The sequence below is a fragment of the Lithobates pipiens genome, unplaced genomic scaffold (genome assembly GCF_037356315.1).
Source record: "Lithobates pipiens isolate NorthernLeopardFrog02 unplaced genomic scaffold, aLitPip1_a1.2 Scaffold_19, whole genome shotgun sequence".
In the NCBI taxonomy this organism is placed as follows: domain Eukaryota; kingdom Metazoa; phylum Chordata; class Amphibia; order Anura; family Ranidae; genus Lithobates; species Lithobates pipiens.
The window spans coordinates 169,096,286-169,121,746 of NW_027507764.1; the positions used below are offsets into that span (position 1 = coordinate 169,096,286).

General features: G+C 40.4%; 1 protein-coding gene across 1 annotated transcript in view; it reads right to left on the reverse strand.

The window, feature by feature from the left end:
• Nucleotides 1-25,461, reverse strand: part of OSBPL10 (oxysterol binding protein like 10) — a 634,297-nt gene that overhangs the window by 19,081 nt on the left and 589,755 nt on the right. Inside the window, exon 11 of the mRNA XM_077491461.1 lies at nucleotides 13,775-13,928. Within this exon, the coding sequence (XP_077347587.1) occupies nucleotides 13,775-13,928 (154 nt within the window). The remainder of the gene's footprint in view (nucleotides 1-13,774; nucleotides 13,929-25,461) is intronic.

Genomic DNA, 25,461 nt, shown 5'->3' on the forward strand with positions numbered 1-25,461 from the left:
TATATCTCTTTCCTGTTTTATACAGTTCAACTACCTTTTCCCGCAGATCCTCTGATAATTATTTTGCTTTCCCCATGACTTAGAATCCAGAAATGTCAGTGCAGCACTGGATGAAATATGCAAGAGTCTGCCAGGAGTCCAGAAACTCATTGACCTTTTTAAGTGATCACAGGCGAGGAAGATTACCTTTAATAGCCATTCAAACCACTTTGTGTCAACTTGTGTTATGAGGCCAGAATTAGCAGGGTATGTAAAGTTTTGATCAGGGTCATTTGGGTAGTTTCTGTTGCCATTATGATTTAAAAAGAGTAAACACAGTTGATTAATAAATGGCTTCAGCCAAACACTAACCATGAGTGAAAGAAATGTTTTTGTGTTATCATTCATATTCTCTGAAAAATGGCCAATAAATCATAAATTCTGCCAGGGTATGTAAGCTCATGAGCACAACTGTATAAAGGCTAATAGATGTGTGTGTATATATATATATATATATATATATATATATATATATATATATATATATATATATATATACACACACACACACACAGCATTTGCTTCAGCCTTTACAACCACTTTAAACATTTAAATGCGTGTATTCCTTGTTGATATTATGAAGCTCAGAAATCTAGATAGATAGATCAAATAGTGGCTATAGAGATGCAGTCATGCAACATTCATAAAGAGGTTTCTGATGAAACAAATGCTATTTACATACATTGCACAATAAGTTGAGTTATATAGCAGATAGTGAATTAGCTCAAAACTGGGAGCATGGTAAGCTTGTAAGAAATAGAATTAGCAACTACTAAATTTTAAGACTGAAAGGAAAGAAGGAAGGAAGAAATAAGGAAACAGAATAAGGAAGGGAAGGAAAAAGTCTGCCCCATTTTCTATTTATTTATATACAGTACTGTAAAGATTTAGGCAGGTGTGAAGAATTCTTTCAGAAATAGAAGTGTTCATAGTTTATTTTTTTTATCGTTTAACAGAATGAAAAGTAAATGAACAGAAGAGAAATCCAAATCAAATCAATATTTGGTGTGACCACCTTCAATTCTTCTAGGTACACACAGTTTTTGCAGGAACTCTGGTATATAGGTTGTTCCAAACATTTGCGAGAACTAACTACAGATCTACTGTGGTTATAGGCTGCCTTAAATCCTTCTCTCTGTTCATGCAATCCCAGAACCATCACTTCCTGGACTCTTTGTTTTTCTTTACACTGAAGATCGTTCTTAAAGCGGGGTTCCACCCTAATATGGAACTTCCGCTCATCAGAACCCTTCTGTGTCACAGTTGGCACCTTTCAGGGGGGAGGGGGGTGCAGATACCCGTCTAAGGTATTTGCACCCACTTCCGGGCATAGACTCCCACGGGAGTCTATGCCTCTTCCTGTCCCGGTGTGCTTGGACACACACAGGTCCCAGAGACAGCGCGGACCATTCCTATTGCGCTGCGCGACTCACGCATGCGCAGTAGGGAATTGGGAAGTGAAGCTGCAATGCTTCACTTCCTGATTCCCTCAACTAGAATGGTGGCACAGCAGCCGAGAGCCGAGTGATCGATCGGCCTCGGCTGCCGACATCGCTGGATGCTGGGACAGGTGAGCGTCCATTTATTAAAAGTCAGCAGCTGCAGTATTTGTAGCTGCTGGCTTTTAAGAATTTTTTTTACAGTGAAATCCCTCTTTAATAACATTGACTGTATGTTTGGGGTCATTGTCCTGCTGCAAAATAAAGTTGAGACCATTCGCATGCCTCCCTGATAGTATGGCATGATGGATAAGTATCTGCCTGTATTTCTTAGCATTGAGGGCACCATTGATCGGGAAACGTTGATGACCATAGACACAGTGGTCGGCAAGGAAACTTAATGCAGCAGATGAAAGACACATTATACTTACTTCCCTTTGACAGTGGAAGATGTCCAGCAGTGCCATCAGCAGTAAGAGGAGTAACCATACCCAAAGACTATCACTCTAGGAAAAACTGTAGAATAGTCATCAGGGTTCTGATAGGCTAAGGCACTGAGATCATTGCAAAAGTGAAAAATAGTAGCATTAAAAGAAATTATATGCAGCAGGGTAAGAAGGGCTTTTTACTTATCCATCATGTGGTGCCCAAATATTAGCACATTCATAGTGCAAGTTGCAGTGCAAAACCAGTCCAAGGAGTAGAATTTCTATATTTGCAATGAATTAGAGGGTGGTTTTCTCATGTATTCACTCTCCTTCATTGGGTGTGTTCCGGGACTGGGTGGTCCTCAGAGTGATACATTTTTGCCAGGACTGCTTTGCCATTAGTCAGCTCTTGAAAGGAAATTTTTTTTCTGTTTTGGATCCAAAAGTGTATAGTAGCAGGGAATGCAGGCGTAAAGTGAATCTGCTGCTTGGAGATAGTAGAACAAGCTTTACTGAAGGCTTTATGCTTGTGGGTAATTTCCGCAGAGTCTGCCCGCAATAAGAGTTTTCTGACATCAAGAGACAAACTTTTAGATGCTTGGGAGTGTTGCAAAATGTTTGTCTTATCAACATCATTTAAATATTTGACTATTACTGGTCATTGTGTCTTCAGGGTTTGGGATCCCCAGTCTATGCATCCTTTCCGCAATACTGTATATGGATCTTACATGAATGCTTTTACAAAAAATATCAGCAAGATAACTTTAGAACTTTCAAGTGAGGAATCTGAAGTTATTCCACCTTGACCTATTCTTCATCTCATCCATTTTAGCCAACAGGGCGGATGCATGTTTTATGTATGGTGGAGAGTATTCTCCAGATCTACTGCTCAACTTCAGTGAGCCTGTTTGCTTGTGATACAATTCTTTTATAGCATCATCCACCACAGTCATGATAGTGGACTTAAAGCATGTGTTACCCCAACACTTCATATTCCTGATCTGTGTCTGTTGCTTTAGTGTTTTTCTATCTTTTTGTCAGATGTTACTATGGTATACTGAAGCATAATTGCAAGCATTTCATAAGCGTCAAAGGCTTTTATTGAAGTTTATCCAAAGAGTCAATATTTGCAGTGTTGATCCTTTTTTTTCCCAGGACCTCTGCAATTTGCCCTGGCATGCGGTCAATCAACCTGACTGATGGCAGCCCATTCTTGCATAATTAATGCTTAAGAGTTTGTGTTTGTGTGTGTGTGTTTGCGGGGGGATGGGGGGTGTTGGGCACCCACCTCTTGAGGATTGACCACAAGTTTTCAATGGGATAAAGGTCTGGGGAGTTTCTTGGCTATGGACCCAAAAGTTTGTTGTTTTGTTTCCCAAACCACTTAGTTATCACTTTTATTTCATGACAAAGTGCTTCATTATCCTGGAAAAGGCATTGTTCGTCATCAAACGTTTTTGGATGGTTGGGAGAAGTTGCTCTCGGAGGATGTATTTGTACCATTCTTTATCCATGAATCTGTTTTCCCTGGATGTCCCAAACAATTGGAAATGGGATTCATCAGAGAAAATTACTTTACCCCAGTCCTCAGCAGTCCAATCCCTGTACCTTTTGCAGAATATCAGTCTGTTCCTGATGTTTTTCTTGGAGAGAAGTGGCTTCTTTGCTGCAGTTCTTGACACCAGGCCATCCTCCAAAATTCTTTGCCTCACTGTGCTGGTAGATGCACTCACACCTGTCTACTGCCATTTCTGAGCAAGCTCTGCACTGGTGGTGCTCCGATCCCGCAGTTGGATCAAATGTAGGAGATGGTCCTGGCACTTGCTGGACTTTCTTGGGTATCCTGAAACCTTCTTCACAACAATCGAACCTCTCTTCTTGAGGATCTTGATAATCCGACAAATGGTTGATTTAGGTACAATCTTAGTAGCAGCAATATCCTTGCCTGTGAATCCTTTTTTTGTGCAAAAAGCAATGATGACTTTTCCTTTCAGGTAATCATGGTTAACAGAGGAAAAACAATTATTTCAAGCACCACCATTTTTATAAAACTTCCAGTCTGTTATTTTAACTCAATCAGCAGTAGAGTGTTTTCCAGCCTTGCCTCATCAACATTGACACCTGTGTGAAGAAGAGAATCACTGACATGATGTCAGCTGGTCCTTTTGTGGCAGGGCTGAAATGCATATTTTTTTGGGTGATGAAGTTCATTTTCATGGCACAGAGGAACATTGCAATAAATTGAAATTCATCTGATCACTCTTTATAACATTCTGGAGTATATGCAAATTGCCATCATAACAACTGAGGCAGCAGACTTTGTGAAAATTTATATTTGTGTAATTCTTAAAACTTTTGGCCATGGCTGTATACATTTGTTCTTGTTTTTTACTCTCCTTTGTATAGGTTCACTGTGCTGTTGTGTATAGGTGACAAACTGCTATCTGTCTAACTAAGAAGTCTGTGATAGGTCACACATAATTAATTAAATACAAATATATTTCTAAACTTATCTTCTTTTAAATTACATCCATACTGTGCTGCTGTAATTATCTATTCTTTTTATTGTGACTCAGAACTCCTCACTGTTTTAGGTTAATTTGTGTTCAGAAGTCTCACAGTGTAATTCAGAGAAAGCAACATGGTGCACACAGTAAAGGTGGATAAATAGTTTTAGATCAAACTTTATTAAAACAGGTCAGAGGCAAGTTCACTTCTGTCAGGCATGAACGCTGCATGGGTGTAAAAAACAATTACACATGCTGCTGCATCAATCACTTGAACTCAGGAAGGTTTCACCCCCTTCATGACCAGAACATTTTTTGCTATTCAGCACTGTGCTCCTTTTAACTTTTTCACACAAATAGAGTTTTCTTTTGGTGATATTTGATCACCACTGGGTTTTTATTGTTTATTATATATATGAAAAAAAGACCAAAGATTTTGAAAAAGAAACAACACTATTTTCCAATTTCTGCTATAAAACATATCCAATAAATAAAAATGTCTTTGTAAATTTAATCCGAAATGTATTCGGCTACATATCTTAGGTAAAAAAAAAATCCCAATAAGTATATATTAATTGGTTTGTGGGAAAGCTATAGTGTCCACAAACTATGGTATATATAATGGAATTTCCGTAGCTATGATGCTATACTGGTAATGGGGGGTGATAGGCAATCTGGCACTAATGCCCCGTACACACGACCAGACTTTTCAACATCAAAAGTCTGACGGAATGATTCCGGCAGACCATTCGAACGTGTGTGGGCTGCAGCGGACTTTTGATTTGCAAAATTCTGACAGACTTTAGAAATGGAACATGTTTCAAATTTTTCCGACAGAACTCCACCAGACCCAGTTCCTACCGAGAAATCCGCTCGTGTGTGTGCTAGTCCGACGGACAAAAACCGACGCTAGGGCAGCTATTGGCTACTGGCTATGAACTTCCTTATTCTAGTCCAGTCGTACGTCATCACGTTCCAATCCGTCGGACTTTGGTGTGATTGTGTGTGGCCAAGTCCGTTCATTCGGAAAGTCCGTCAGAACTCTGTCAGAACTCCGTCAGAACTCCGTCGAAAGTCTGTCGGACTTAGTCCCTCGAAAAGTCTGGTCGTATGTACGTGGCATAACAGACACTATCTGAGAGAGTCACTAACTGACATCGCTAGTGACACTAATACAGTGATCATTGATAATACTGTGCACGGGCACTGTACTGATGACACTGGCTAGGAAGGGGTTAACATTTATAGGCAATCAAACAACCTGCCTAACAATGTGTAATGTGTGCTGCTTAAACTTTTCTATCTGGCAGTTTTTTTCTCCCAGCTTTGTAGAGAGAAGAAACAGCCAGATCACTGTTCCCTGCATAGAGTTCTGTGTTTTTGTACACAGAAAACTCTGTGCGTGATTGGACACAGCCGATCAGCTGAATCCAGCCAAAATCATTGGCTGAAATAAGCTGCTGATCCGTGCTGTGTCCAATCACAGCATGGGGCGGCAGGGGGCGTGTGCATGCCAATCATACACGTCCTGGGGGGGGGGGGGCGGTTCTGAACACAGACATTTTTTTTTACCTTAATCACTTGACCTCCGGAAGGTTTTGCCCCATTCATGACCAGGGCATTTTTTGCTATTCAGTACTGTGCAACTTTAACTGGCAATTGCTTGGTCATGCACTATACGCAAATGACATTTATATAAACAAATAAAAAAAAACAATCACAACGCTGTGTGCTGGGGCGCTCCCCCCCATCTTTTTTTTTACCTGCTGATGCCAGGAAAACCTGTCAGAACTGATTTATGCAGATAGCAAAGGAAAGAGGCAGCAGACAGAAATTACACTTTGTGCTCTGGATTGAGGCAAGTACGCACTATAGAGGGACATGCTTTGTTCATATTTAATATCAGAGTTTTACAACTACTTTAATCAAACATGTTTGTGAATGGCTTTAGTTGTGTTTCATATTTATTCTCCGCTTTGCAAAATACAATCAAACTAATGTTAGAACAGGTTTGCAATGAAAAAAAAAGGTCTTGGTTCTTTAACCAAAGTAACAAAAAAAAGCTTCACGGCACAATGATTAGGTTTCTCCCAGTGTGAGTGAAATAATGAAAACTAAGAAGAAAAAAAAAATCAGCATTCAATCTTGCTTTGCCTTCCCAAGAGAAATCATAAAAATAATAATGAGGTCACAAAGGCCAAGAGTAAATTACTGTCTGTGATTAAACTACAGCATAGCTGTCTATTAAAAAACAGATTTCTCTGCCGAACAAAAATGTAAAAAGGAAATATAGTGAAAAAGGTCTCGATTAAAAGAAAACTTTGGAACACTCTTGTTTTGCTGAAAAAGGTATCCAAGTACAGTTCTCAATTTATACCAGGACAGTGTTCTAGAAATTAGTGTCTATTTCAAATATTGCATAATTTAAACAATTTTTTTCTATTAAAAATAATATAATGCAGTAACTCCAAATCTAGAAGCATAATTGTGAACCCGTTACAACCTGCAAAAATGATTGATTGAACCTGTCATATATAAAGAAGCTTTGTCTATCATTACTGGTTCAAACTCCAGGTCAAATATTAACAAGTCTCTGTAAAATATCAAACTTCAGTGAATACCTGCAGAGTATCAAAATTTAGGAAAGCTCTGTTGAGTACCAAAACTCAGTGAATCTATAAGGAGTATCAATCTTCAATGAATCTCTGTGGAGTAATACAACTCAGTGAATCTCTGTACAGCACTGTATATGCATGGGACCCAACATGTCTCCCTGCAAACTGGAATCAGCTCCATAACCTCTGTTATTTCAACCCTTACCATGTAATTTAAACAAAATGGGCAATCTGGCATGTGATGCTTTTTCAAAATGGTTATTTTTTATTTATTATAGGTTCTTATATAGCAGTAGTAAGAAGAGTCGGCAAAACTGTAATCCTTGAAGTCACTTCATGGATTACAGTTTTTCCGGGCTCTTGTTACTACTGTTGCATTGGAGTGTGTTGGGAAACATCGAGCCTCGGCACCTGTGAGTGGACCTGATGTATGGATTGAGTTGTCCCTGCAGAGAGCGCTGTTACCTTTGTTCTTATATAGCGCCATCAATGCACATTCACATCAGTCCCTGCCCTCAAAGAGCTTGCAATCTAAGGTCCCTAACTCACATTTGTACATATACATATAGGGCAAATTTAGATAGGAGCCAGTTAACCTATCAGCATGACTTTGGTATGTGGGAGGAAAACGGAGCACACAGAGGAAACCCACGCAAGCACAAAGAGGACATGCAAACTTACATATTATACTACTGTGATTACATGGGCAGGTTTTCTTGTTTTTTTGTTTGAAAGAAGGGCTTAAGCAGTTAGAGGTGCCTAGCACCTCAAACTGCCTTATGGTAAAACTTGTAACATGTACAATATACAAACTAACACATACAGTACGCAGCATAAATGAGTACACCCCTTTTGAAAAGTAAGATTTTAATAAATATCTCAATAAACACAAGAACAATATCCAAAACTGAGTTTTAATAGCACATTTCTTTAGCTCATTACATGAAAGTAAGGTTAATAATATAACTTAGACAACATCTTCAGTTTTACTCAAATTGAGATGCAAAAATGAATACACCCCACAACAAAAACTACTACATCTAGTATTTCGTACGACCTCCATGATTGTAAGGACAGCACCAAGTCTTCTAGGCATGGAAGTTGGCAACATATTGCAAAATCTCACTTTATTTCATTCTTCAAGAACGACCTCTAAGCCCTTGTACACACGGTTGGAAATTCTGACCACAAAATCCATCTGATTTTTTCCGACGGATTTTGTCCGAAACTGGTGTTGCATACACACGGTTGGACAAAGTGGTTCAGAACGTGATGACGTTTGTTCGTTCCGATGGGACCATGTTCAGCCTAGTAGCCAATAGCTTTGCTCTCGTACTTTCATCTGGGCATGCGTGGCACTTTGTCCGATCGGAATTCTCTACAAACGATCAGACAAAGTCCGATCGGATCATGTTGTCGGAAAATTTTATATCCAGCTCTCACATTTTGTTGGTAGGACATTCCGACGAAAAAAGTCCAATGGAGCCCACACACGGTCAGATTATCTGACAACTCGGTCTGATCGGACATTTTCCGTCGTAATGTCTGACCGTGTGTACAAGGGCTTATAGAGCCTGGATGCTGGATGGAGAGAAACGCTCAACTTGTCTCTTCAGAATTCCCCAAAGGTGTTCGATTGGGTCCAGATTAGGAGACATAATAAGCCACTGAACCGCTTTCACCCTGTTCTTCTTCAGAAATGCAACAGTGGCCTTAGATGTGTTTTTTGGAGCAGTAATGTTGGAAAAGTGCACGACGACCAAGGGCACAGAGTGATGGTAGCATCTTCTCTTTCAATATAGAGCAGTACATCTGTGAATTCATGATATCATCAATGAAATGCAGCTCCCCGACACCAGCAGCACTCATGCAGCTGCATGTTTCGCTGTAGGCACCATGCATTTTTCTTTGTACTCCTCACCTTTGTGATGCCATGCAGTTTTGAAGCCATCAGTTCCAAAAACATTTATCTTGGTCTGATCACTCCAGAGTACAGAGTCCCAGTAGTGGTCTTCTTTTTCATCATGGGCCCTGGCAAATTCTAGGTGGGCTTTTTTGTGCATGGGCTTTAGGAGAGTCTTCCTTTGTGGATGACACCCATGTATGCCATTCCTATGCAGTGTAGGTATTGTGTTACAGGAAACAATCACCTCAGTTTTGCTTTCTACTCCTTTAGCTAACTGCAGTGAACTTGCATGGCGATTTGCTTCAACCCTTCTCATCAGAAGATATTATTGTTGAGGTTTTAACTTCCATGGACGGCCTGGACATCGCTGTGAGATGATTGCAGTTCCATCTTTGTAAAATTTTTGTATCACTTTTGCTCCAGTATTCTGACTGATAAGTAAAGCTTTGCTTTACCTTTCTTGTGTATAGAAATTATTTTCTCAGGCCTTGTGACATTTCTCTTCCATTGCTGACAGCATGAAATGGGAAGGGGTTTTCTTTAAGTAATGCCCTTTTATAATTACCTGTCTGCTGGACACCTGTTTGGTAAATAATTTGACTCGCCTGTAATTGAATTCTTGTTCGTCTTCTAAAATTTAGCTTTGCTCCTAAGACTTTCATTGGGGTGTATTCATTTTTGCAACATGGCCTTGAATGAATTTGTTGGGAAAAATACTTTTTTTGTATGTGCAAATTAACAAATCTTGGCTGCAATCTATGGCCAGCATTTGTGGAAATATTTTGTAATATACTGTTCCATAGACAATGTTGATTCTGAAAGGAAAGTAAAGGTTTTCTGACAAATCTGTTGAGGTGTACTCATTTATGCTGATGAGCCCTGTATGTCATGGCTAATTCTGCATATAAAATCTTAAGAGAAAGTTAGATTAGGACCACCATTTCAAATTTGTGGAAAAATATAGCACATACAATTGCTAAACAAGCCATGCTGTAATTTAATGCTATTACAAATTACCTTTCCTTTATAACCCTTTCATGACTAGGCCTATTTTTGACATTTGTTGTTTACAAGTTAAAATACATATTTTTTGCTAGAAAATTACTTGGAACCCCCAAACATTATATATATATATATATATATATATATATATATATATATATATATATATTTTAGCAGAGACTCTAAAGAATAAAAAAGCGATTGTTGCAATATTTTATGTCACACGGTATTTGCGCAGCGGTGTTTTAAACGCCACTTTTTGGGAAAAGGGACACTTTCATGAATTTGAAAAAAACGAAACAGTAAAATTAGCCCAATTTTTTTGCATAATGTGAAAGATCATTTTACGCCGAGTAAATAGATACCAAACATGTCACACTTTATAATTGTACGCACTCATGGAATGACAACAAACTACGGTACCTAAAAATCTCAATAGGTGACGCTTTAAATGTTTTCCCGGATACCAGGTTAGAGTTACAGAGGAGGTCTAGTGCTAGAATTATTGCTCTCGCTTGGACAATCGCGGCGATACCTCACATGTGTGATTTGAACACCGTTTACATATGCGGGCGTGACTTCCGTATGCGTTTTCTTTGCTGCGCGAGCTCGCGGCGACGGGGGGGCCCTTTAAAAAAATGTTTTTTCTTATATATTTTAAAATTAATAAATTGTTTTTTAATAAAAAAAAAAATTTTGATCACTTTTATTGCTGTCACAAGGAATGTAAACATCCCTTGTGACAGTAATAGGTGGCGACAGGCACTCTTTATGGAGGGATCGGGGGTCTAAAAGACCCCCGATCCCTCCTTTACACTTCAAAGTATGTCGCTTCCATGTTTACAATTAGGAGACTGGAATGAAGCCACTTAGTCCCTCCCTAGCCGCTGGAATTGATGGAATGGATTGTGCATTGGTGCTCCCGATTGAACAGGAGCCCCGGTAAGAGCGGCAGGAGGGGGGGACGTCCCCTCCCTCTCCTCCGGCATAACAGCCGAGCGGCTTTTAGCTGCATTGGTTGTTATGGCTGGAAAGCCAATTGCCCGCTCTGAAAAACGGTACCGGGATGATGCCTGCAGGTGCGGGCATCATCCCGGTATAACGCTCGGTGGCAAGGGGATAATCTGCAATTTTAGAATTTTCTGGCAAATTCAATGCAATATGGCAACCTAGAGGCATTCTACACATGGTGAACTCATGCCTCTAAAAATTGAATTTCCTTCTTATGTGATCGTCTCCAATCATGTCATCCAATTTTCCCCAAAGTCTACACTATGATACAAGTCAGACTTTAGGCCCCCCTAACGTACGTTTTGGTTAGATATTCCCCAACCATTAATCACTTTTAAAGGAATACAGTCACTGAAGCTTTCCACATTGGAGGAAAGAAAGTGCATCAGCTGATTGATAATGAAACAGACCCTCCCATTCAGAACATGTATGCAGTCAGTCTAGTGAAAAAAAGAGACATTTCTTCAACAAAAAGGTAGGAATCTACTATAACGTTTGTTAAAATTCCTGCGATGTACATCACCCAGAGGGGTTTGTTTTTTCTCACCAAAAGTGGAGTTACTCTTTAATGATTACTGTTCATTAAATATTAACAAGGATAGACTGTGTGTTGAGAAGGCTCCTGGTTATTTTCTGAAACAGGCCCCCATTTCCAAGCAATAGATACAATTTAGGTTTACCTTGTACAGTGTGTCAAAAATGTCTGCAGTCTCTGACAGTCTTCTGGTATATGGGCTGGTTTCAGTCTCTTGTAACATGACTTTTGTGATTGAGAAAACATGTTATCCCCATTGCTGATGATCATAGTCTACCTAGTAATATTGAAAGCACTGTTTCCACTCCATTTTATTGTTTTTCATTTTTTGTTGTAGTAATATTGTGGTGGGCAGGTTGGGAGCAAAAGAAGTATGATCAATAATTTTCTATATGAAGAGGAAAATTGCATGTACCGTGGGAATGATCATTCAAGAGCCAAATACATGAACTGTGGAGAAACATGAATGGACAACATTCGGCACAAATGAAGTCACAGTAATAGGCAGCCTGACAGACATTGTAGTTTTAAGGAGTCATTAAATATAAAACTTTTTTTTTTCCATAGAGTAGTAGTACAGCCCCTGACTGGGTTTTACTGCTAAAAGAAATAAATATTCGCAAGTGTGCTGTCCTCATACACTTAATGCAATTTGAAACAACACATCTTGTAAACTAAATAAAGTACAATGAACATATATTCAGCTCATATCATAGTTAAAAAATATATCAACAAGTTTACATATAACATAAAATGTAAAATATAAAGTCCATATATAATGTGCCAAAAATTCTTTGCAAAAAGCATTTTGTTATACCGTATATGATCTTGTTGATGATATATTTTTTAAATAGAATACGAGTTGATTATATGTTCATTATACTGTATTTCATTTATTACGAGATATGCTGGTTCACATTGCATTAAGTGTATGAGGACGAGTTAGATGGGGGCAAATAGTAGAAGTAGAGGAGTGAGATGTAGACGAGACTAAATTAGTGCGCGATAGAAATATAACTTGATGCTGTATAGAGGAAGCTGCCATGGTTTAAAGTTTGAAATTAGCGTTGAACAACTTGTTGAGTAAAATGTATCTATATCTCTATAATGTTTTGTTTAGTATACACTAAGTTACTTTAGTCCGAGAGGTGCCAGGTTTATTTGTTTTATGTGTTTTCCTATTTTTTGATATTTCTTGGATTAATGTGACATATTTGTATGTATGTTTAATAATAAAAAATGTATGAGGACAGTGCACTGGGGAATATATTTATTTTATATTGTTTGTTTCACATCCTACTCGGATTTGTGTTTTCCATGCAGCAGTCCTTCATTTTCAATTACAATTTCGTTTTTCACTTAGTTATTTATTGATATTTACTGAGTGGATAAGGTGATTGGTTTCCAATATTTCAAATGATTCATTTTTTTTTTCAGCAAGCACACAAATATATTTTGGGTAAAAACGCCTGGGTTTTATTGCTGTCTGGTGCCCCATTACAGAGATTTACTCTCTCTATTTGCATGGAACACCCAGGCAGTAGAGCAACAAAGAAGCATTTTTAATGAGAGAAGGATGTATTTTAAGGCATTTCCAAGCAAAAAATTTTCACAAATAAAAACTTTCAGGGTATAGAACCATAAAGAGATAAAATGGTGTGAAAATTCAATCAGGCTTTGAAACAAGAGTCTGCAATACATTGATCATAAGTTTATTGCTTAAATTTAGTATAAACTATGGGGATGCTGCAAAGGAACACAACCTTGTGTATTCTACCCTCCCAAATCAGCCTTGTTACACAATCGGTGCTGTATAATGTTTGTAACATTATACAAGATAGTTTGCATAACCAAGCTGATTTAGCAAGCATGAAGATACAAGCCTGTAATCCTTTGATACATCTCCGCTATTCCGTAGCAGTCTATTATCTGAGCAGTAAACTCTTCAGTAGTTTCCCGCTTACATAAACAGAGCTGGGTCACAAAGTGTAAAAGATGTTCGATGCAGCAGCACTTTATTTTCCAATGAGTTATTAGTGCAGCACAGCCGTTTTCTGAGATAATAATGGAAAAACACCACCATGTCCCCCCTTATTATGTTCTTTACAAAGTCCCCACTGCTCCATATATCATTGCTTGATCATCTTGACCATCTTTCATGTAATAAACTGGATGGAAACCTTACAGCGTAAGTGCACTTACTGTAATAGGGTTACATGGTAGTGCAAAATCAGCATAGCAAAATGTTTGACAAAGAACAACGGTGGAAGTTTAGATCAGTACGATACTTGCCTCTCTGATAAAATACTTTGGATTCCATGGCACACTAGCGGATGCTCTCTGCCTGGCTTCTGCCCTCTGCCTCTCCTCCAGTTGATGTTTGTGCTCGGTTGCTGCTTCGATGTTTTTTGACTTTAGGGCATTGGTGACATTTTTCCAAATGCGCCTGAGGAAAACAAAAAAGTTGAATGAAATATGTAAACAGCTTTAGAAAATGGCATAACACACGCGTTAAAACTATGATGGATATATAGGGGCCACACTACTATATAATGGGTGTTCTGAAACACAAAGAAACACAAAGAGGAAGTAAGCTGTTAAATAACAGCTTTCAAATAAGTTTTGGCTCTCATTTTTAAATAGCTTTTTTTTACATGGTTACTAGTAGTTGACAACTATGACATTTGGAAATTTAATTGCTGCATGAAATACTAAGTGCTACTGATGTCTGCTAATTCAAATTCAAACAATACTGCATACAATGACTGAATTCACCTCCTTGGTTCCTTGTGATAGTTGTGCAAACACACATTGAGCAGACCATACATAGAGCAGAAGTTCTTTTCTGCATCCATGGGTCTCCATCAGGAGAAGACAGCAGCTAGTAATAATTGCATTCAAAATCTGGCAGGCTGGCTATACCCAAGTTGATAGATCAAGTTGGTACATTCAGCCTGTCCATACATGGTTCGAATTTCATCTGGTTCCTGCTCAACAGTCCAAGATTCTAACTGTCTAAGGGCTCATTTACACTTGCTTCGACTTCAACACACATTAAAGGGCCTACCTCTTCAACATTCTTATTTGATGTGGTTTTGATACTTTGTGGTACTTTTTTGAAGCGTGGCAGATGCCCTGCATGTGTGTGGATATCTCATACCTGCAATTTCTCCAAAATAAAGTGAAGCTAAAGCTGAATTAAAGCCTTTTAAAAGCTGCAGGTACTTCCAACGAGCTTTGCCATAGACTTCTATAGAGGCTTTGAAGACGCTTTGAAGCACCACTAAAATTACATGGGGTACAATTACATGGGGTATAATTTCTGAAGCGATGCCGAAGCAAAGCAAAACAAGGTGCAAACAGAATTTTAAGCCAACCATTTTATTTATGATAAAGAGAAAGAGTGGTTGGGACTTTATATGAGACCAGGACTATCCAATACCCAGGTCTCCATCCCCTATAATGTGAAATATAAAGGGAGATGGGGCAAGGGGAAAAATTGGGACTTTATATGATAACACACCCCTCGGGTAGGATGGGACATACAATATAATATCTAGGATATTCATTGGTGACGATAATGGACTTAATACAGTGATTGATATGCATTTAATTAATTCAATAAATATGATACAAATTAGTAAAGCATGATGATACATCATATCATGATAGAATAACATAGTAGACAATGTATCATATGATAAAATCAATATCAGCAGTACAACCAGAATAGTCACAGAACAACATAAACATCTTGTATTAAATAAATTGATGACTCATCCAAATAAAACCCATGGTGTAGACATGGTTTCTGTGGCATGACATCAAATATAAAAGCTCTATGCGTTTCGTGGATTTGTATCCACTCATCAGGAGCAGCTAACTGGGGATGCCTAAAATGGATAATAGGTAAATAATTTGTGTTATCATATAAAGTCCCAATTTTGCCCCTTGCCCCAATCTTCCTTTATACAACCATTTTATCTAGTCACAGGTGCTTTGACTGGTGTTTAGTGACCTTTAAAGTGGTTGTTAACCCACATGAAAAAAAAAAAAGACCTGCAAGACAAAGGCATAATGAGCTAGTATGCATAGCATACTAGCTCATTATATAACACTCACCTGAGATCGAAGCCCCCGCTGTGGTGCCTGTACACAGCACCGGCTGGCGACATTTCACCCCCGAGCTTCCGGGTATCGCGGTTTTGGCGCTGTGATTGGCCAGATCTGCAATGACGTCACTCGTGCGCATGTGCGTGGGAGCCGCCGGTAAGGGCACACTCACTGAAGCAAATGGCACGTATGTGCCATTTCTTCAGTGCGCATGTGCCGATGACATAGACACATGCAGATACAGGGGATATCTCCTAAACCGTGCAGGTTTAGGAGATATCTGGGGTAGCTACAAGTAAGCCTTTTTATACGCTTACCTATAGCGGCCCCCCCACCCTAAAGCACCTTGTCCCCATGTTTTAGGCCTCTTCCCGACAACCCTGGCTGTTGGTTGTTGGGGTCTGCGGGGGGGGGGGGCTTATCGGAATCCTGGAGCTCCCTTTAATAAGGGGGCCCTCAGATCCCGGCCCCCATCCTATGTGAATGAGTATGGGGTACCCCTACCTATTCACCAGAGGGAAAACGTGTTAATAAAAAAAACACAACACAGGTTTTTAAAGTCGTTTATCAGACAGCTCCGGGGGTCTTCTTCCGACTTCGGGGGTCTTCTCGCCAGGCTTCCCGCCTGCAGACCCTTGTCCTCATCAACATGGGGACAAGGTGCTTTGGGGTAGGGAGCCGCAGAGACCCCTTCACCAAAGCACCCACCCCCACATGTTGAGGGCACGCGGCCTGGTATGGTTCAGGAGGAGGGGGGGCACTCGCTCGCTCATCCCCATCCCTTTTCCTGACCGGCCGGGCTGCGTGCTCGGATAAGGGTCTGATATGGACTTTGAGGGGACCCCTTCACCATTTTTTCGGCATAGGGGTTCCCCTTAAAATCCATACCAGGCAACGGGACTAGCAAGGTGTCATTCTCGCCGATGGAGGCGGCGACATTGATTTCCTTCGCTAGTCCCGTCTACCTGGAGTCACGTTCAAAATGAAAGTCCGTTAATTTGAAAAGTCCGGCGGACTAGCACACAGACGGGTGGATTGTCCGCAGGACAATTTGAGACAAGGAATTCTTTCTAAGTCCGCTAGACTTTTGGGAAGAAAGTCTGCCGGAGCCCACATACGATAGTCCGATGGTGTGTACGTGGCATCAATTATTTGATCTTTTAAACAGACCATTGAAAACATTTTGATGCTGCCCCATATTGTATTGTGAGCTAAAAACACTGTTTCCACCTATCTCTGAGGAATACAGAACCACTCTCCTCTATGTTTTGGTGAATAGGAGGGGGGGGGGCGGGCTGTGTAGATTTGTCCTAGGGTGACAATGCTGCTCCTCCCCAGATACATTGCAAACTCAAAAAGTCTACCATATACAAAATAATACTACCATACCCTTTTTTGGAAGTTAACGATACAGGGGCAAAACGAGGGTGCATATACCTACACACCAAAAAGCCACGGGTTAAAACTTAACTTTTATGAGGTTTCAATAAAATATTTTTCAGTATCAAAAACTATATATATATTACATAAGGAGAGAGACATGGGCTCCTAAATACTCTCAATGCATCCAGAGAGACCTCCTAGCCTGATGGCACATATACATACATATGCCCCTATAGATACATATGCCCCCAATTACTAGAAGGGCTTCTGCTTTACTCTTGTGGGTATAGTGACTACTGAAGGGCTTAACTAAGCTGCCTGAAACACAGCATATCAACTGTTCCAGCCTCTGTCCAAATAGCACTCGTGCTTACTTCTCTCATAGACTAGATCAGAGCCCACTTGCTGAGTGAAATATGGAGTCCCCAGCTCTCTCCTCAAAAAAAAAAAAAAAAAAGTGCTAAGCCAAACACCAATACATACAAGTGGAAAAGAAAAACCATGAACCCAACACGTTTCACTCTCAAAATGGAGAGCTTTGTCAGGGGTCTCCTCTATATGTAAACAAAGATGGCTGCTACGCCCCCCTTTCTCACGTGATGAAGTCATCACGCACGCAGCGTCACAACGTCATCTTGCGCATATCATGAGGTCATCACTTCCGCACATGCATGGTAGAGATTCCTATGGAACTAAGGGGCACCACCATCTAATGAATAAAAAGCTGATGACACGTTTGGGTAAAAATAATGGGATATGACAGAAAATCTTTACTGCATTTTCTTGAATCACAAAATGGAGACACTTTTTTTCTCTTTCTATACCAAAGCAAGATAGAAAGGTACTAAAGCCCCCCCATGTACATCTATGCATGTACATTAACAATATCTACATTATTAATATTAAATTCTCTACACTACATTACATATACTATATCGTTTTGATGATAATCAATTTTGATTATTTTTAGTATAGTTTAAGTATAGGGTTCAGACCCATGTCAAGGACCTAATCGCACACAAAATGGCAGGTTAGTGAACTCCTCATTTAAACTATGGGGTGTAAGCGACCAAAGACGAATTAACCATCTTGCTTCCAGCATAAGTAACTTTTTATCAAGATCAATTTTTCTTTGGTTTAAGCCAGGGGTCTCCAGTCTTTCTAAACAAAGTCCAGCTTACTGTCCTTCAGACTTTAAGGGTGTCAGACTGCGGCTTCTGGGAGTAAAAATTGTTCTGGCATCAGTGGAGGTTAACAGTGCACCATTGTTGGGGTCAGTGGAAGGAATAGCGTCCCATCGTAGGTGTCAGTGGGAGGAATAGTGCCCCACTGTAGGGCTCAGTGGGAGGAATAGTGCCGCACTGTAGGGCTCAGTGGGAGGAATAGTGCCGCACTGTAGGGGTCAGTGGGAGGAATAGTGTTCCACTGTAGGGGTCAGTGGGAGAAATATTGCTCATCGTTGGTATTAGTGGGAGGAATAGTGTCAAATCTTTCATGTCAATGGGAGGAATAGTGCCCCATTGTTGGTGTCAGTGGCAGGAATAGTGTCTTGCATCAGAGGGAGGAAAAGTGCCCCAAGGGCTGGATAAAAGCAAGCAAAGGGCTGCATCTGGCCCATGGGCTGTAGCTTGAAGGCCACTGGTCTAAGCCATTGGTGCTCAACCTGTGACCCTCCAGTTGTTTGACATTTGGCCACGTATATATCACCCTATCTGAATTACAGTTAAAGAATGATTTGATCTTAATAATTTCTCCATTCTTGGGATTGACAAACTCCAATCGATGGTATGTATGAGCATGCCTTGCAATGTCCACATCGAAAGCTAAATATTGGTTTATCCGTCAGGATCTCTTTAAATCACTCCATTTATAACCCCTCCTCTTAAATCTCTCAAACTGCTGAACACTTTTATCTTTAAAGGCTCTATCTGTGGAAGAATTACTCCTAGCCCTCATAAACTGCCTGGTTGGTATGCCCATTTTGAGAGAGATGGGGTGATAACTGTCCCAAAAGAGTAAGCTATTTGTTGAGGTGGGCTTCTGATATAGGATGGTACTAATGGTGCCATCAACCTGACTTGTAATTTTAAGATCCAAAAAGTTAATACTATCTCTGTGTATCTCACTTGTGAAAAACATGTCATTCGTGTTTAGATGTCCCATGAATGTCTCAAAGCTTTCCTTTGGTCCCTGCCATAAAATGAAGATATCAACAATAAAGTACACCCACAATAGCACGTGTGAAGCAAAACCCTCCAGACATTGCATAAATACAATTGCCTGCTCCCATCACCCCAAAAATAAGTTAGTATATGTAGGATCATACACCATATCAATCACAGTCCCTTTATGTTGCTTATAGACCTTTCTGTCAAAAAATAAATTGTGTTTTAACACAAACCTCATGAGTTTAAATACAAACTTTGTATGAGGTGGAAAGACCACAGTTCCCTTCCAAAACCTGACTGTTTGATCTTATGGGTAATCCAACAGGTCTGCTTAAGCCAAAGAAAAGATGATCTTGATAAAAAGTTACTCAAGCTGGAAGCAAGATGGATATTTCGTCTTGGGTCGTTTTCACCCCATGGTTTGAAGGAGGGGTTAATTTACCTGCTGTTCATGTGTGATTAGGGCCTTGACATGGGTCTGAACTCTATATGAAAAATAATCAAAATCGATTACATTACATATACTGTATAGTTTTGATGGTGATGAGATAGGTAAAGAATGTTATATCAAAGAAAGAGGGAGAGAGGGGTGCCAAGCAGCCATATACTGTAGTGTAGTATATATGATTTATTATAGCAGCAATTAAAAATGTATATAGTGACACACTCACAAACACTTGACAGTTATAGGCATGTCTCAAGTAGTAGGAGCTAGGAGAAAGTTTATGCAGGAGAGAGTCCAGATCAAAAGGGATGAACATCACCACTGTGGGGACCGCTGCAGCTGTCGAGAACCCCTCACTAAGATCAGGAGCAGGATAGCTGGAGCCACCACTAAGTAACCTAAAGACACTGCCAGGAGACCTGTCAGATTTACAAGAAATTTTGGGATATGTGTTTCGGCAGCAGTACCATGCCCCCTTTCTCAGTCTTCCTGTCAACATTACAGTTCACCCTAGATGCACAAGTGCGTTGGAACTAACATGAAGAGCAGTGTAAAACAGCCAGACATTCTATGTTGATATTCTTGATTCTACTAAAGATAATTTGGGATAAATCTTTAGTGATCCTCCAGGAGAAAAGCAACTATACAGTAGTTTCATAAACTGAGCCAGTGAATACATTAGTAAATCCATAGTGTATATGTGACCACTGAAAGTATTGTCCTCAAGAGCGACCAGAGTCAGAGTTCATGTATCCACTAAGAATATTGTCCTCAAAAGGTCACCAAAGTCCCAGAGTCTATTGGTAGTACTTACCAGAAAGCCTCTAGTAGTATCCTGAAAGTTTTCATAGGGTACTGCGATCCAGAGGAGGATATTCTACAAAATATATGTGCTTCCTTCAGATGTAGGGATCCAGACCTATTATAGATAACTCAATGTAGGCTTCATTGAGTTATCCTCCCTCACATGCCAGCGGGGACTGAATCCACAGACACAGAAATGTTCCAAAACATAAATAATCATGTATCCATAGATCCGGACCATATATCCACGTGGTCACAACAGGGCTATTACTTATACTTCATACAGTGAAGATTGGCTCAGATCCAAGTTTAGAAAGGTGGATATATGCATGTGAATCATACTTACCAGTCCATGTTGGAAAACCAGGGAGAGGCTGGGCAACTAAAGAACAATGCCTAACCAGTTTCGCCAGGTTTGGACTGGCTGCTTCAGAGGAAAACCATTGTCCGCGCCTGACAAAGGCTCCCACCAAATGATAGCTCCGCTGCCTCCTGCTGCAAATTTAGGGGCAGTGGTCACACCCCCTGTGATGTCATCGACCCAGCAAGCCCTTATGTTGAGGGCATGTGGCCTGGCATGGTTCAGGAGGAGGGGTGTCACTAACTTGTTCTCCCCTCCTGTTCCTGGCCTGCCAGGCTGCATGCTCAGATCTGGTATTAAATTTTGGGGGGCCCCTACTCCATCTTTTTTAAAATGTTGTCATGGGGTTCCACTTAAAATCCATACCAGACCTGAAGCACCTGGTATGGATTTGGGGAACCCCCACGCTGTTTTTTTTTTTCAATTTTTAGCTGCCAGCAATTGTTTTGTTTACATTTAGCTTTCAGTAGGGAACCCCCTGGACGTGGCAGCCAGCTTCCCAGACAGCTCCTTAACAACCAACTATTTACCAGTTGTTAAGGCTGGCCGCTCCTTAACAAAATCGCCACGGTTTCTAAACACTTTTCAAAACGTTACTAAACACTGCAAAAAAACTGGCATAAAAGCTAAATATTAGTGGTTTTTAGCCAAGGTTTTTTTTTCAGTTTTTGCGTATCTAGCGTGCATGGAGCCTAAATGCTTGTGTTGATGGGCAAATGCAGCTTGCTTTTAGGTGCATTTAGCTTGCAATTGATTCAGTACGAGACACTGCTGATATTATTCACAATTTAATAACAGGTACAGATGATCTCCTTCTAACCTTTATCAGCTTGCTTCACACTGCATTTGCTATCCAATTGACTTGTATGGGGACAAAAGCAATTCTGATGTAAGCAAAAGTCCATCACTACAGGCCCATATAGTGTTAAAATACAGGTACCTGCTGATCCATGCAGGTATGATTGTTCACTCTCATTTAGGTATCGACATGGCTGAGCAACCAACTCTCTTACATTAAAATACTAGCATACTAGGTTTTATTTAAACTTAGGACACTTCATCGTTTTTAGCTCTCCCAGCATTTGTATGGGTACTAGCTCCTTGGAGTTTTGCAAACAGCTCATATTTATGCTGGTATAATTCCACCGTGGCTGGTCCCAATCTTATAGAGAAAGGAAGAGGATCAAGTGCATTGTTAGTAACTTGCCACTGTAAAAATCAACACTTGATTAGACAAGCAAAAGAAATTGCTGCTCTATGTGACTAGTGGTATGTAACAGAACATAGTAGAAGCAAATGTTGGGCCTAGGGAGCCCCTGGGTTGTAAACATGTTGACTTCTGGCCCAAGTTATCTTGAGGCTAGGCCTGCAGCAAAATCCTTTCCGTAAAGAATTAAGAGGTCCTGTGTGGCTAGTAGATGATCTCATGGACTGATGAATGGCAGGGATGAGCTCACTTCTGGAGTGAAAGAAGCTAAAGCTGGATGCACACTATACAACTTTCGTTGTTCGATTTCCTTTAGATTTATCTTCAACTAAGTAGTGCAAGGGCCTGCTTGATTGCATACAAATTGGAAGTGTTTAGGTTTGACCTCATATTATATGGTTTTGGTAAATCTAAAGGAAAAAATCTAAAGAAAATTGTATAGTGTGTATACAGCTTTAAGTAGGGTATACTTGTTCAGTTTATTTTCTTTCAAATAGCGGGTTGAATGAAAAAAAAAAAAAAATATATATATATATAATATCCCTGCATCAACACAAATCATGTGTGATGCAAACATCATCTCAGAAGTACAGGACCTGACCCTTGCAAGTGCTGCCACAGATCTGAGCTTTTCTTATGAAGAGATTTAGGTCAAGTACAGGGGTCCTGTGTGTGAAATACATGCAGGGGCTGGGGAGTTACAGTCATGCTTACTGGAAAGATAAGTATATTCCCTTTTTTCCTTTACAGGCTGTTTTCTGTTTAGAAGGGACCCTGTAGGTAAGGGGTCACTTGAAAAATAGGTAAGTCTGAAAATCAATTACTGAGTATAATGAAAGGTAAGTAAACATGGAAAAGAAGTGCTGTAGCATCCATATCTGCTTTGTACAGGGAATAAAATAATCATAAAAAGAGAATATACACGGATAATTAAAGGAAAGACTGTAGCTGCCGGTATTTCTCTAAGGCAGCAGCTTATCTTTCACACGTTGATAATCATTTTCAAACTCCTTTTAAAAAGCTGCGTGCTGCTGAGTGTGTAAAATACATGCTACTTTTTCACAATGCTTCACATTTAATAACTTTGAAACATTCATTAACCTCCTCTGTTATAAGAGCTTCTACTGCTGATTTAAACTGCTCCCAGAAAGCTAGATTATAAAGTAGTACTTTGATGTTGCTACTTATTTACACTGTAAACTTCCATTTCATTTAAATCTCGCTATGGTAATATGGCTGTTGTTAACTGCCTGCTGCTATTGCGGTAACTGGGAATGCTCATCTTTTTCTGAGGGAATACATCACTTTTTATATTCTTTGTCAAAATCCACTCAAAATAGGCTTGGATTTGTGGAAATGCAGTCGAGCCTTAGTAGTCCTTCAAATGACTTTACTGTAATGCAGTCTCCGAGGTAATGATCTAGTCACTTTTTTGCAACCATTTCATACAGGAAATGCTTTTACTGGTTTACAAACATCAATGTAGTAAAAATATTAAAATTCAAAACTATGATGTGCATAGATGTATTTTTTAAAAGGCACCAATGCCTGTGCCTAGGGAACTAGAGGCTTACGTTTTTGAAGAGTTTTTATCAATCAGCAAAAAATAGGGATTTTGTGTGAAAACTTGAGTACTGTCTTTGATACTTTTGTTTATTTGGACAAACTGGTAAATTTTCAGTACAAGCTTTTGGAGGTCTACCATCTTCTTCTAGGGTCAAAGTAGTACTGATATACAAAGGTTTAGCAAAATGTTATGCCGCGTACACACGGTCGAACTGTTTGATGTACTTAGTCCGTCATACAATCCGACGGACAATCCGGCGTACTTTCCACTGAACGGACTTGACCACACACGGATACACAAACAGTCCGACGAAAGCTTGCGCGATGACGTACAGCACGTACGACGGGACTAGAAATAGGAAGTCCAAGACACAGCAAAGCCCTGTAAATCCTTTCTGGGCATGCGCCATTCTTAGTCCGTCGGACTAGCATACTGACGACCGTATTGTCCGCTGAAACCAAAGTACGACGGAAAGATTTTTGGAAAAACCGAAATTCTTAGTACTCCGGACTGCACGCTGAAAAAGTCCGCTGAAGCCCACACACGAGCGGATTGTCCGCTGAAATGTGTTTCAACGGACTAAGTACGTCAAACAGTTCGACCGTGTGTACGCGGCATTAGGCATAAATCTACAAAGACAACAATCTCTGGAGGAAACAAAACGCACACAGTAATTAAAGTAAGAAAGTTAATCAGATGTGGAGTAGATGGGGGGATGGGGAGAGGGGGAGGATTCACAGGAGTAAGGGCTTGTTCATTTATTCAGAACTTTTAAAGGAGAATCATGGGTTTGGCACTGTTTTATACTTACCTAGGTGCATGTAGCATCGGACTGATGCTGCGTCTGTCCCCCGCCGTCGTTGCACTGAGAACTGAGCCATCAAACACCGTTGTTGGCTCGGTTTTCTCACCTCCCCGAGCAGACAGCTGCTGCCTGTAAATCAGCAGCTCTCCTACAGCTCTCCTGCTCTGCTCCTTCATGCCCATTGGGTGACACCTACCTGGGGTCATCGCGTATGGGCTGTGTGGATCATCACAGGCATGTGGGGTCACTGCGCCTGCACAGCCCCAGTGGCGGCAAGCGTCTCCAGCACTCGCATGCCTCGTTACCCGTACATGACCTTAGGGGCGGAGCAGCTGATCCTGCTGGGGTACAAGTTGGAGGCCTGACATGGCGGCGATTCTCATTCACAGCTCTGTCCATGCACACAACAGCTGCACTGAGTGGAAGAGAACATCCTCTGGTTCTTATACTTCACTCAGGTAACCACTGATGTTTTTCAGTTTAGTTCACAATCTAGTATGGTTCTTCATTTGTCGTTATACTTTACATTTTTTAACCCCCAGTGCACCTTATACATAACTTATTAATATCCTCTCACATTTTTAATGAATATTCTCACTGTTCCTCCAGTCTCCCAGTCCATACCAGCGTTTACCTCATGCGGGTTCATGTATCTTTACAAGCATACTAATTTAATTACATTAACCTTATCTGCATTTGCAGGATCTTGTGACACACATATATTCTTTGACTATTTTTTAGCTGCCATCCATTATGGACAAGGTGAGACTCCTTGGGACACTCACCACAGCCATGTCAGTACTCTGGTTGTTCCCCTGCTGGGGTTACTTTTTTGCTCCGCCTCCTCAGCTCCCGAGGTGGATGTCTGTTGCTGCCGCCGCCTGTGAAGTCAGTGATTGATCACCTGGCCCAGCCCATTGGTGAGTATGGGGTCTTGAACTCAGACCCCTCTGACCACTCACCTCCCTGCCAATTCTGTGTAGCATACATTTATTTGGTTTATTGCTTGTATTGCAGAAGAAGAAGAGCATGGTCTCGCAAAACACGCCAGGTTCTACTGATGCTTGTATACTTTTGATGCCTGTATACTGTTTTTATACAATCTATTTACCAATGTATGTGGATT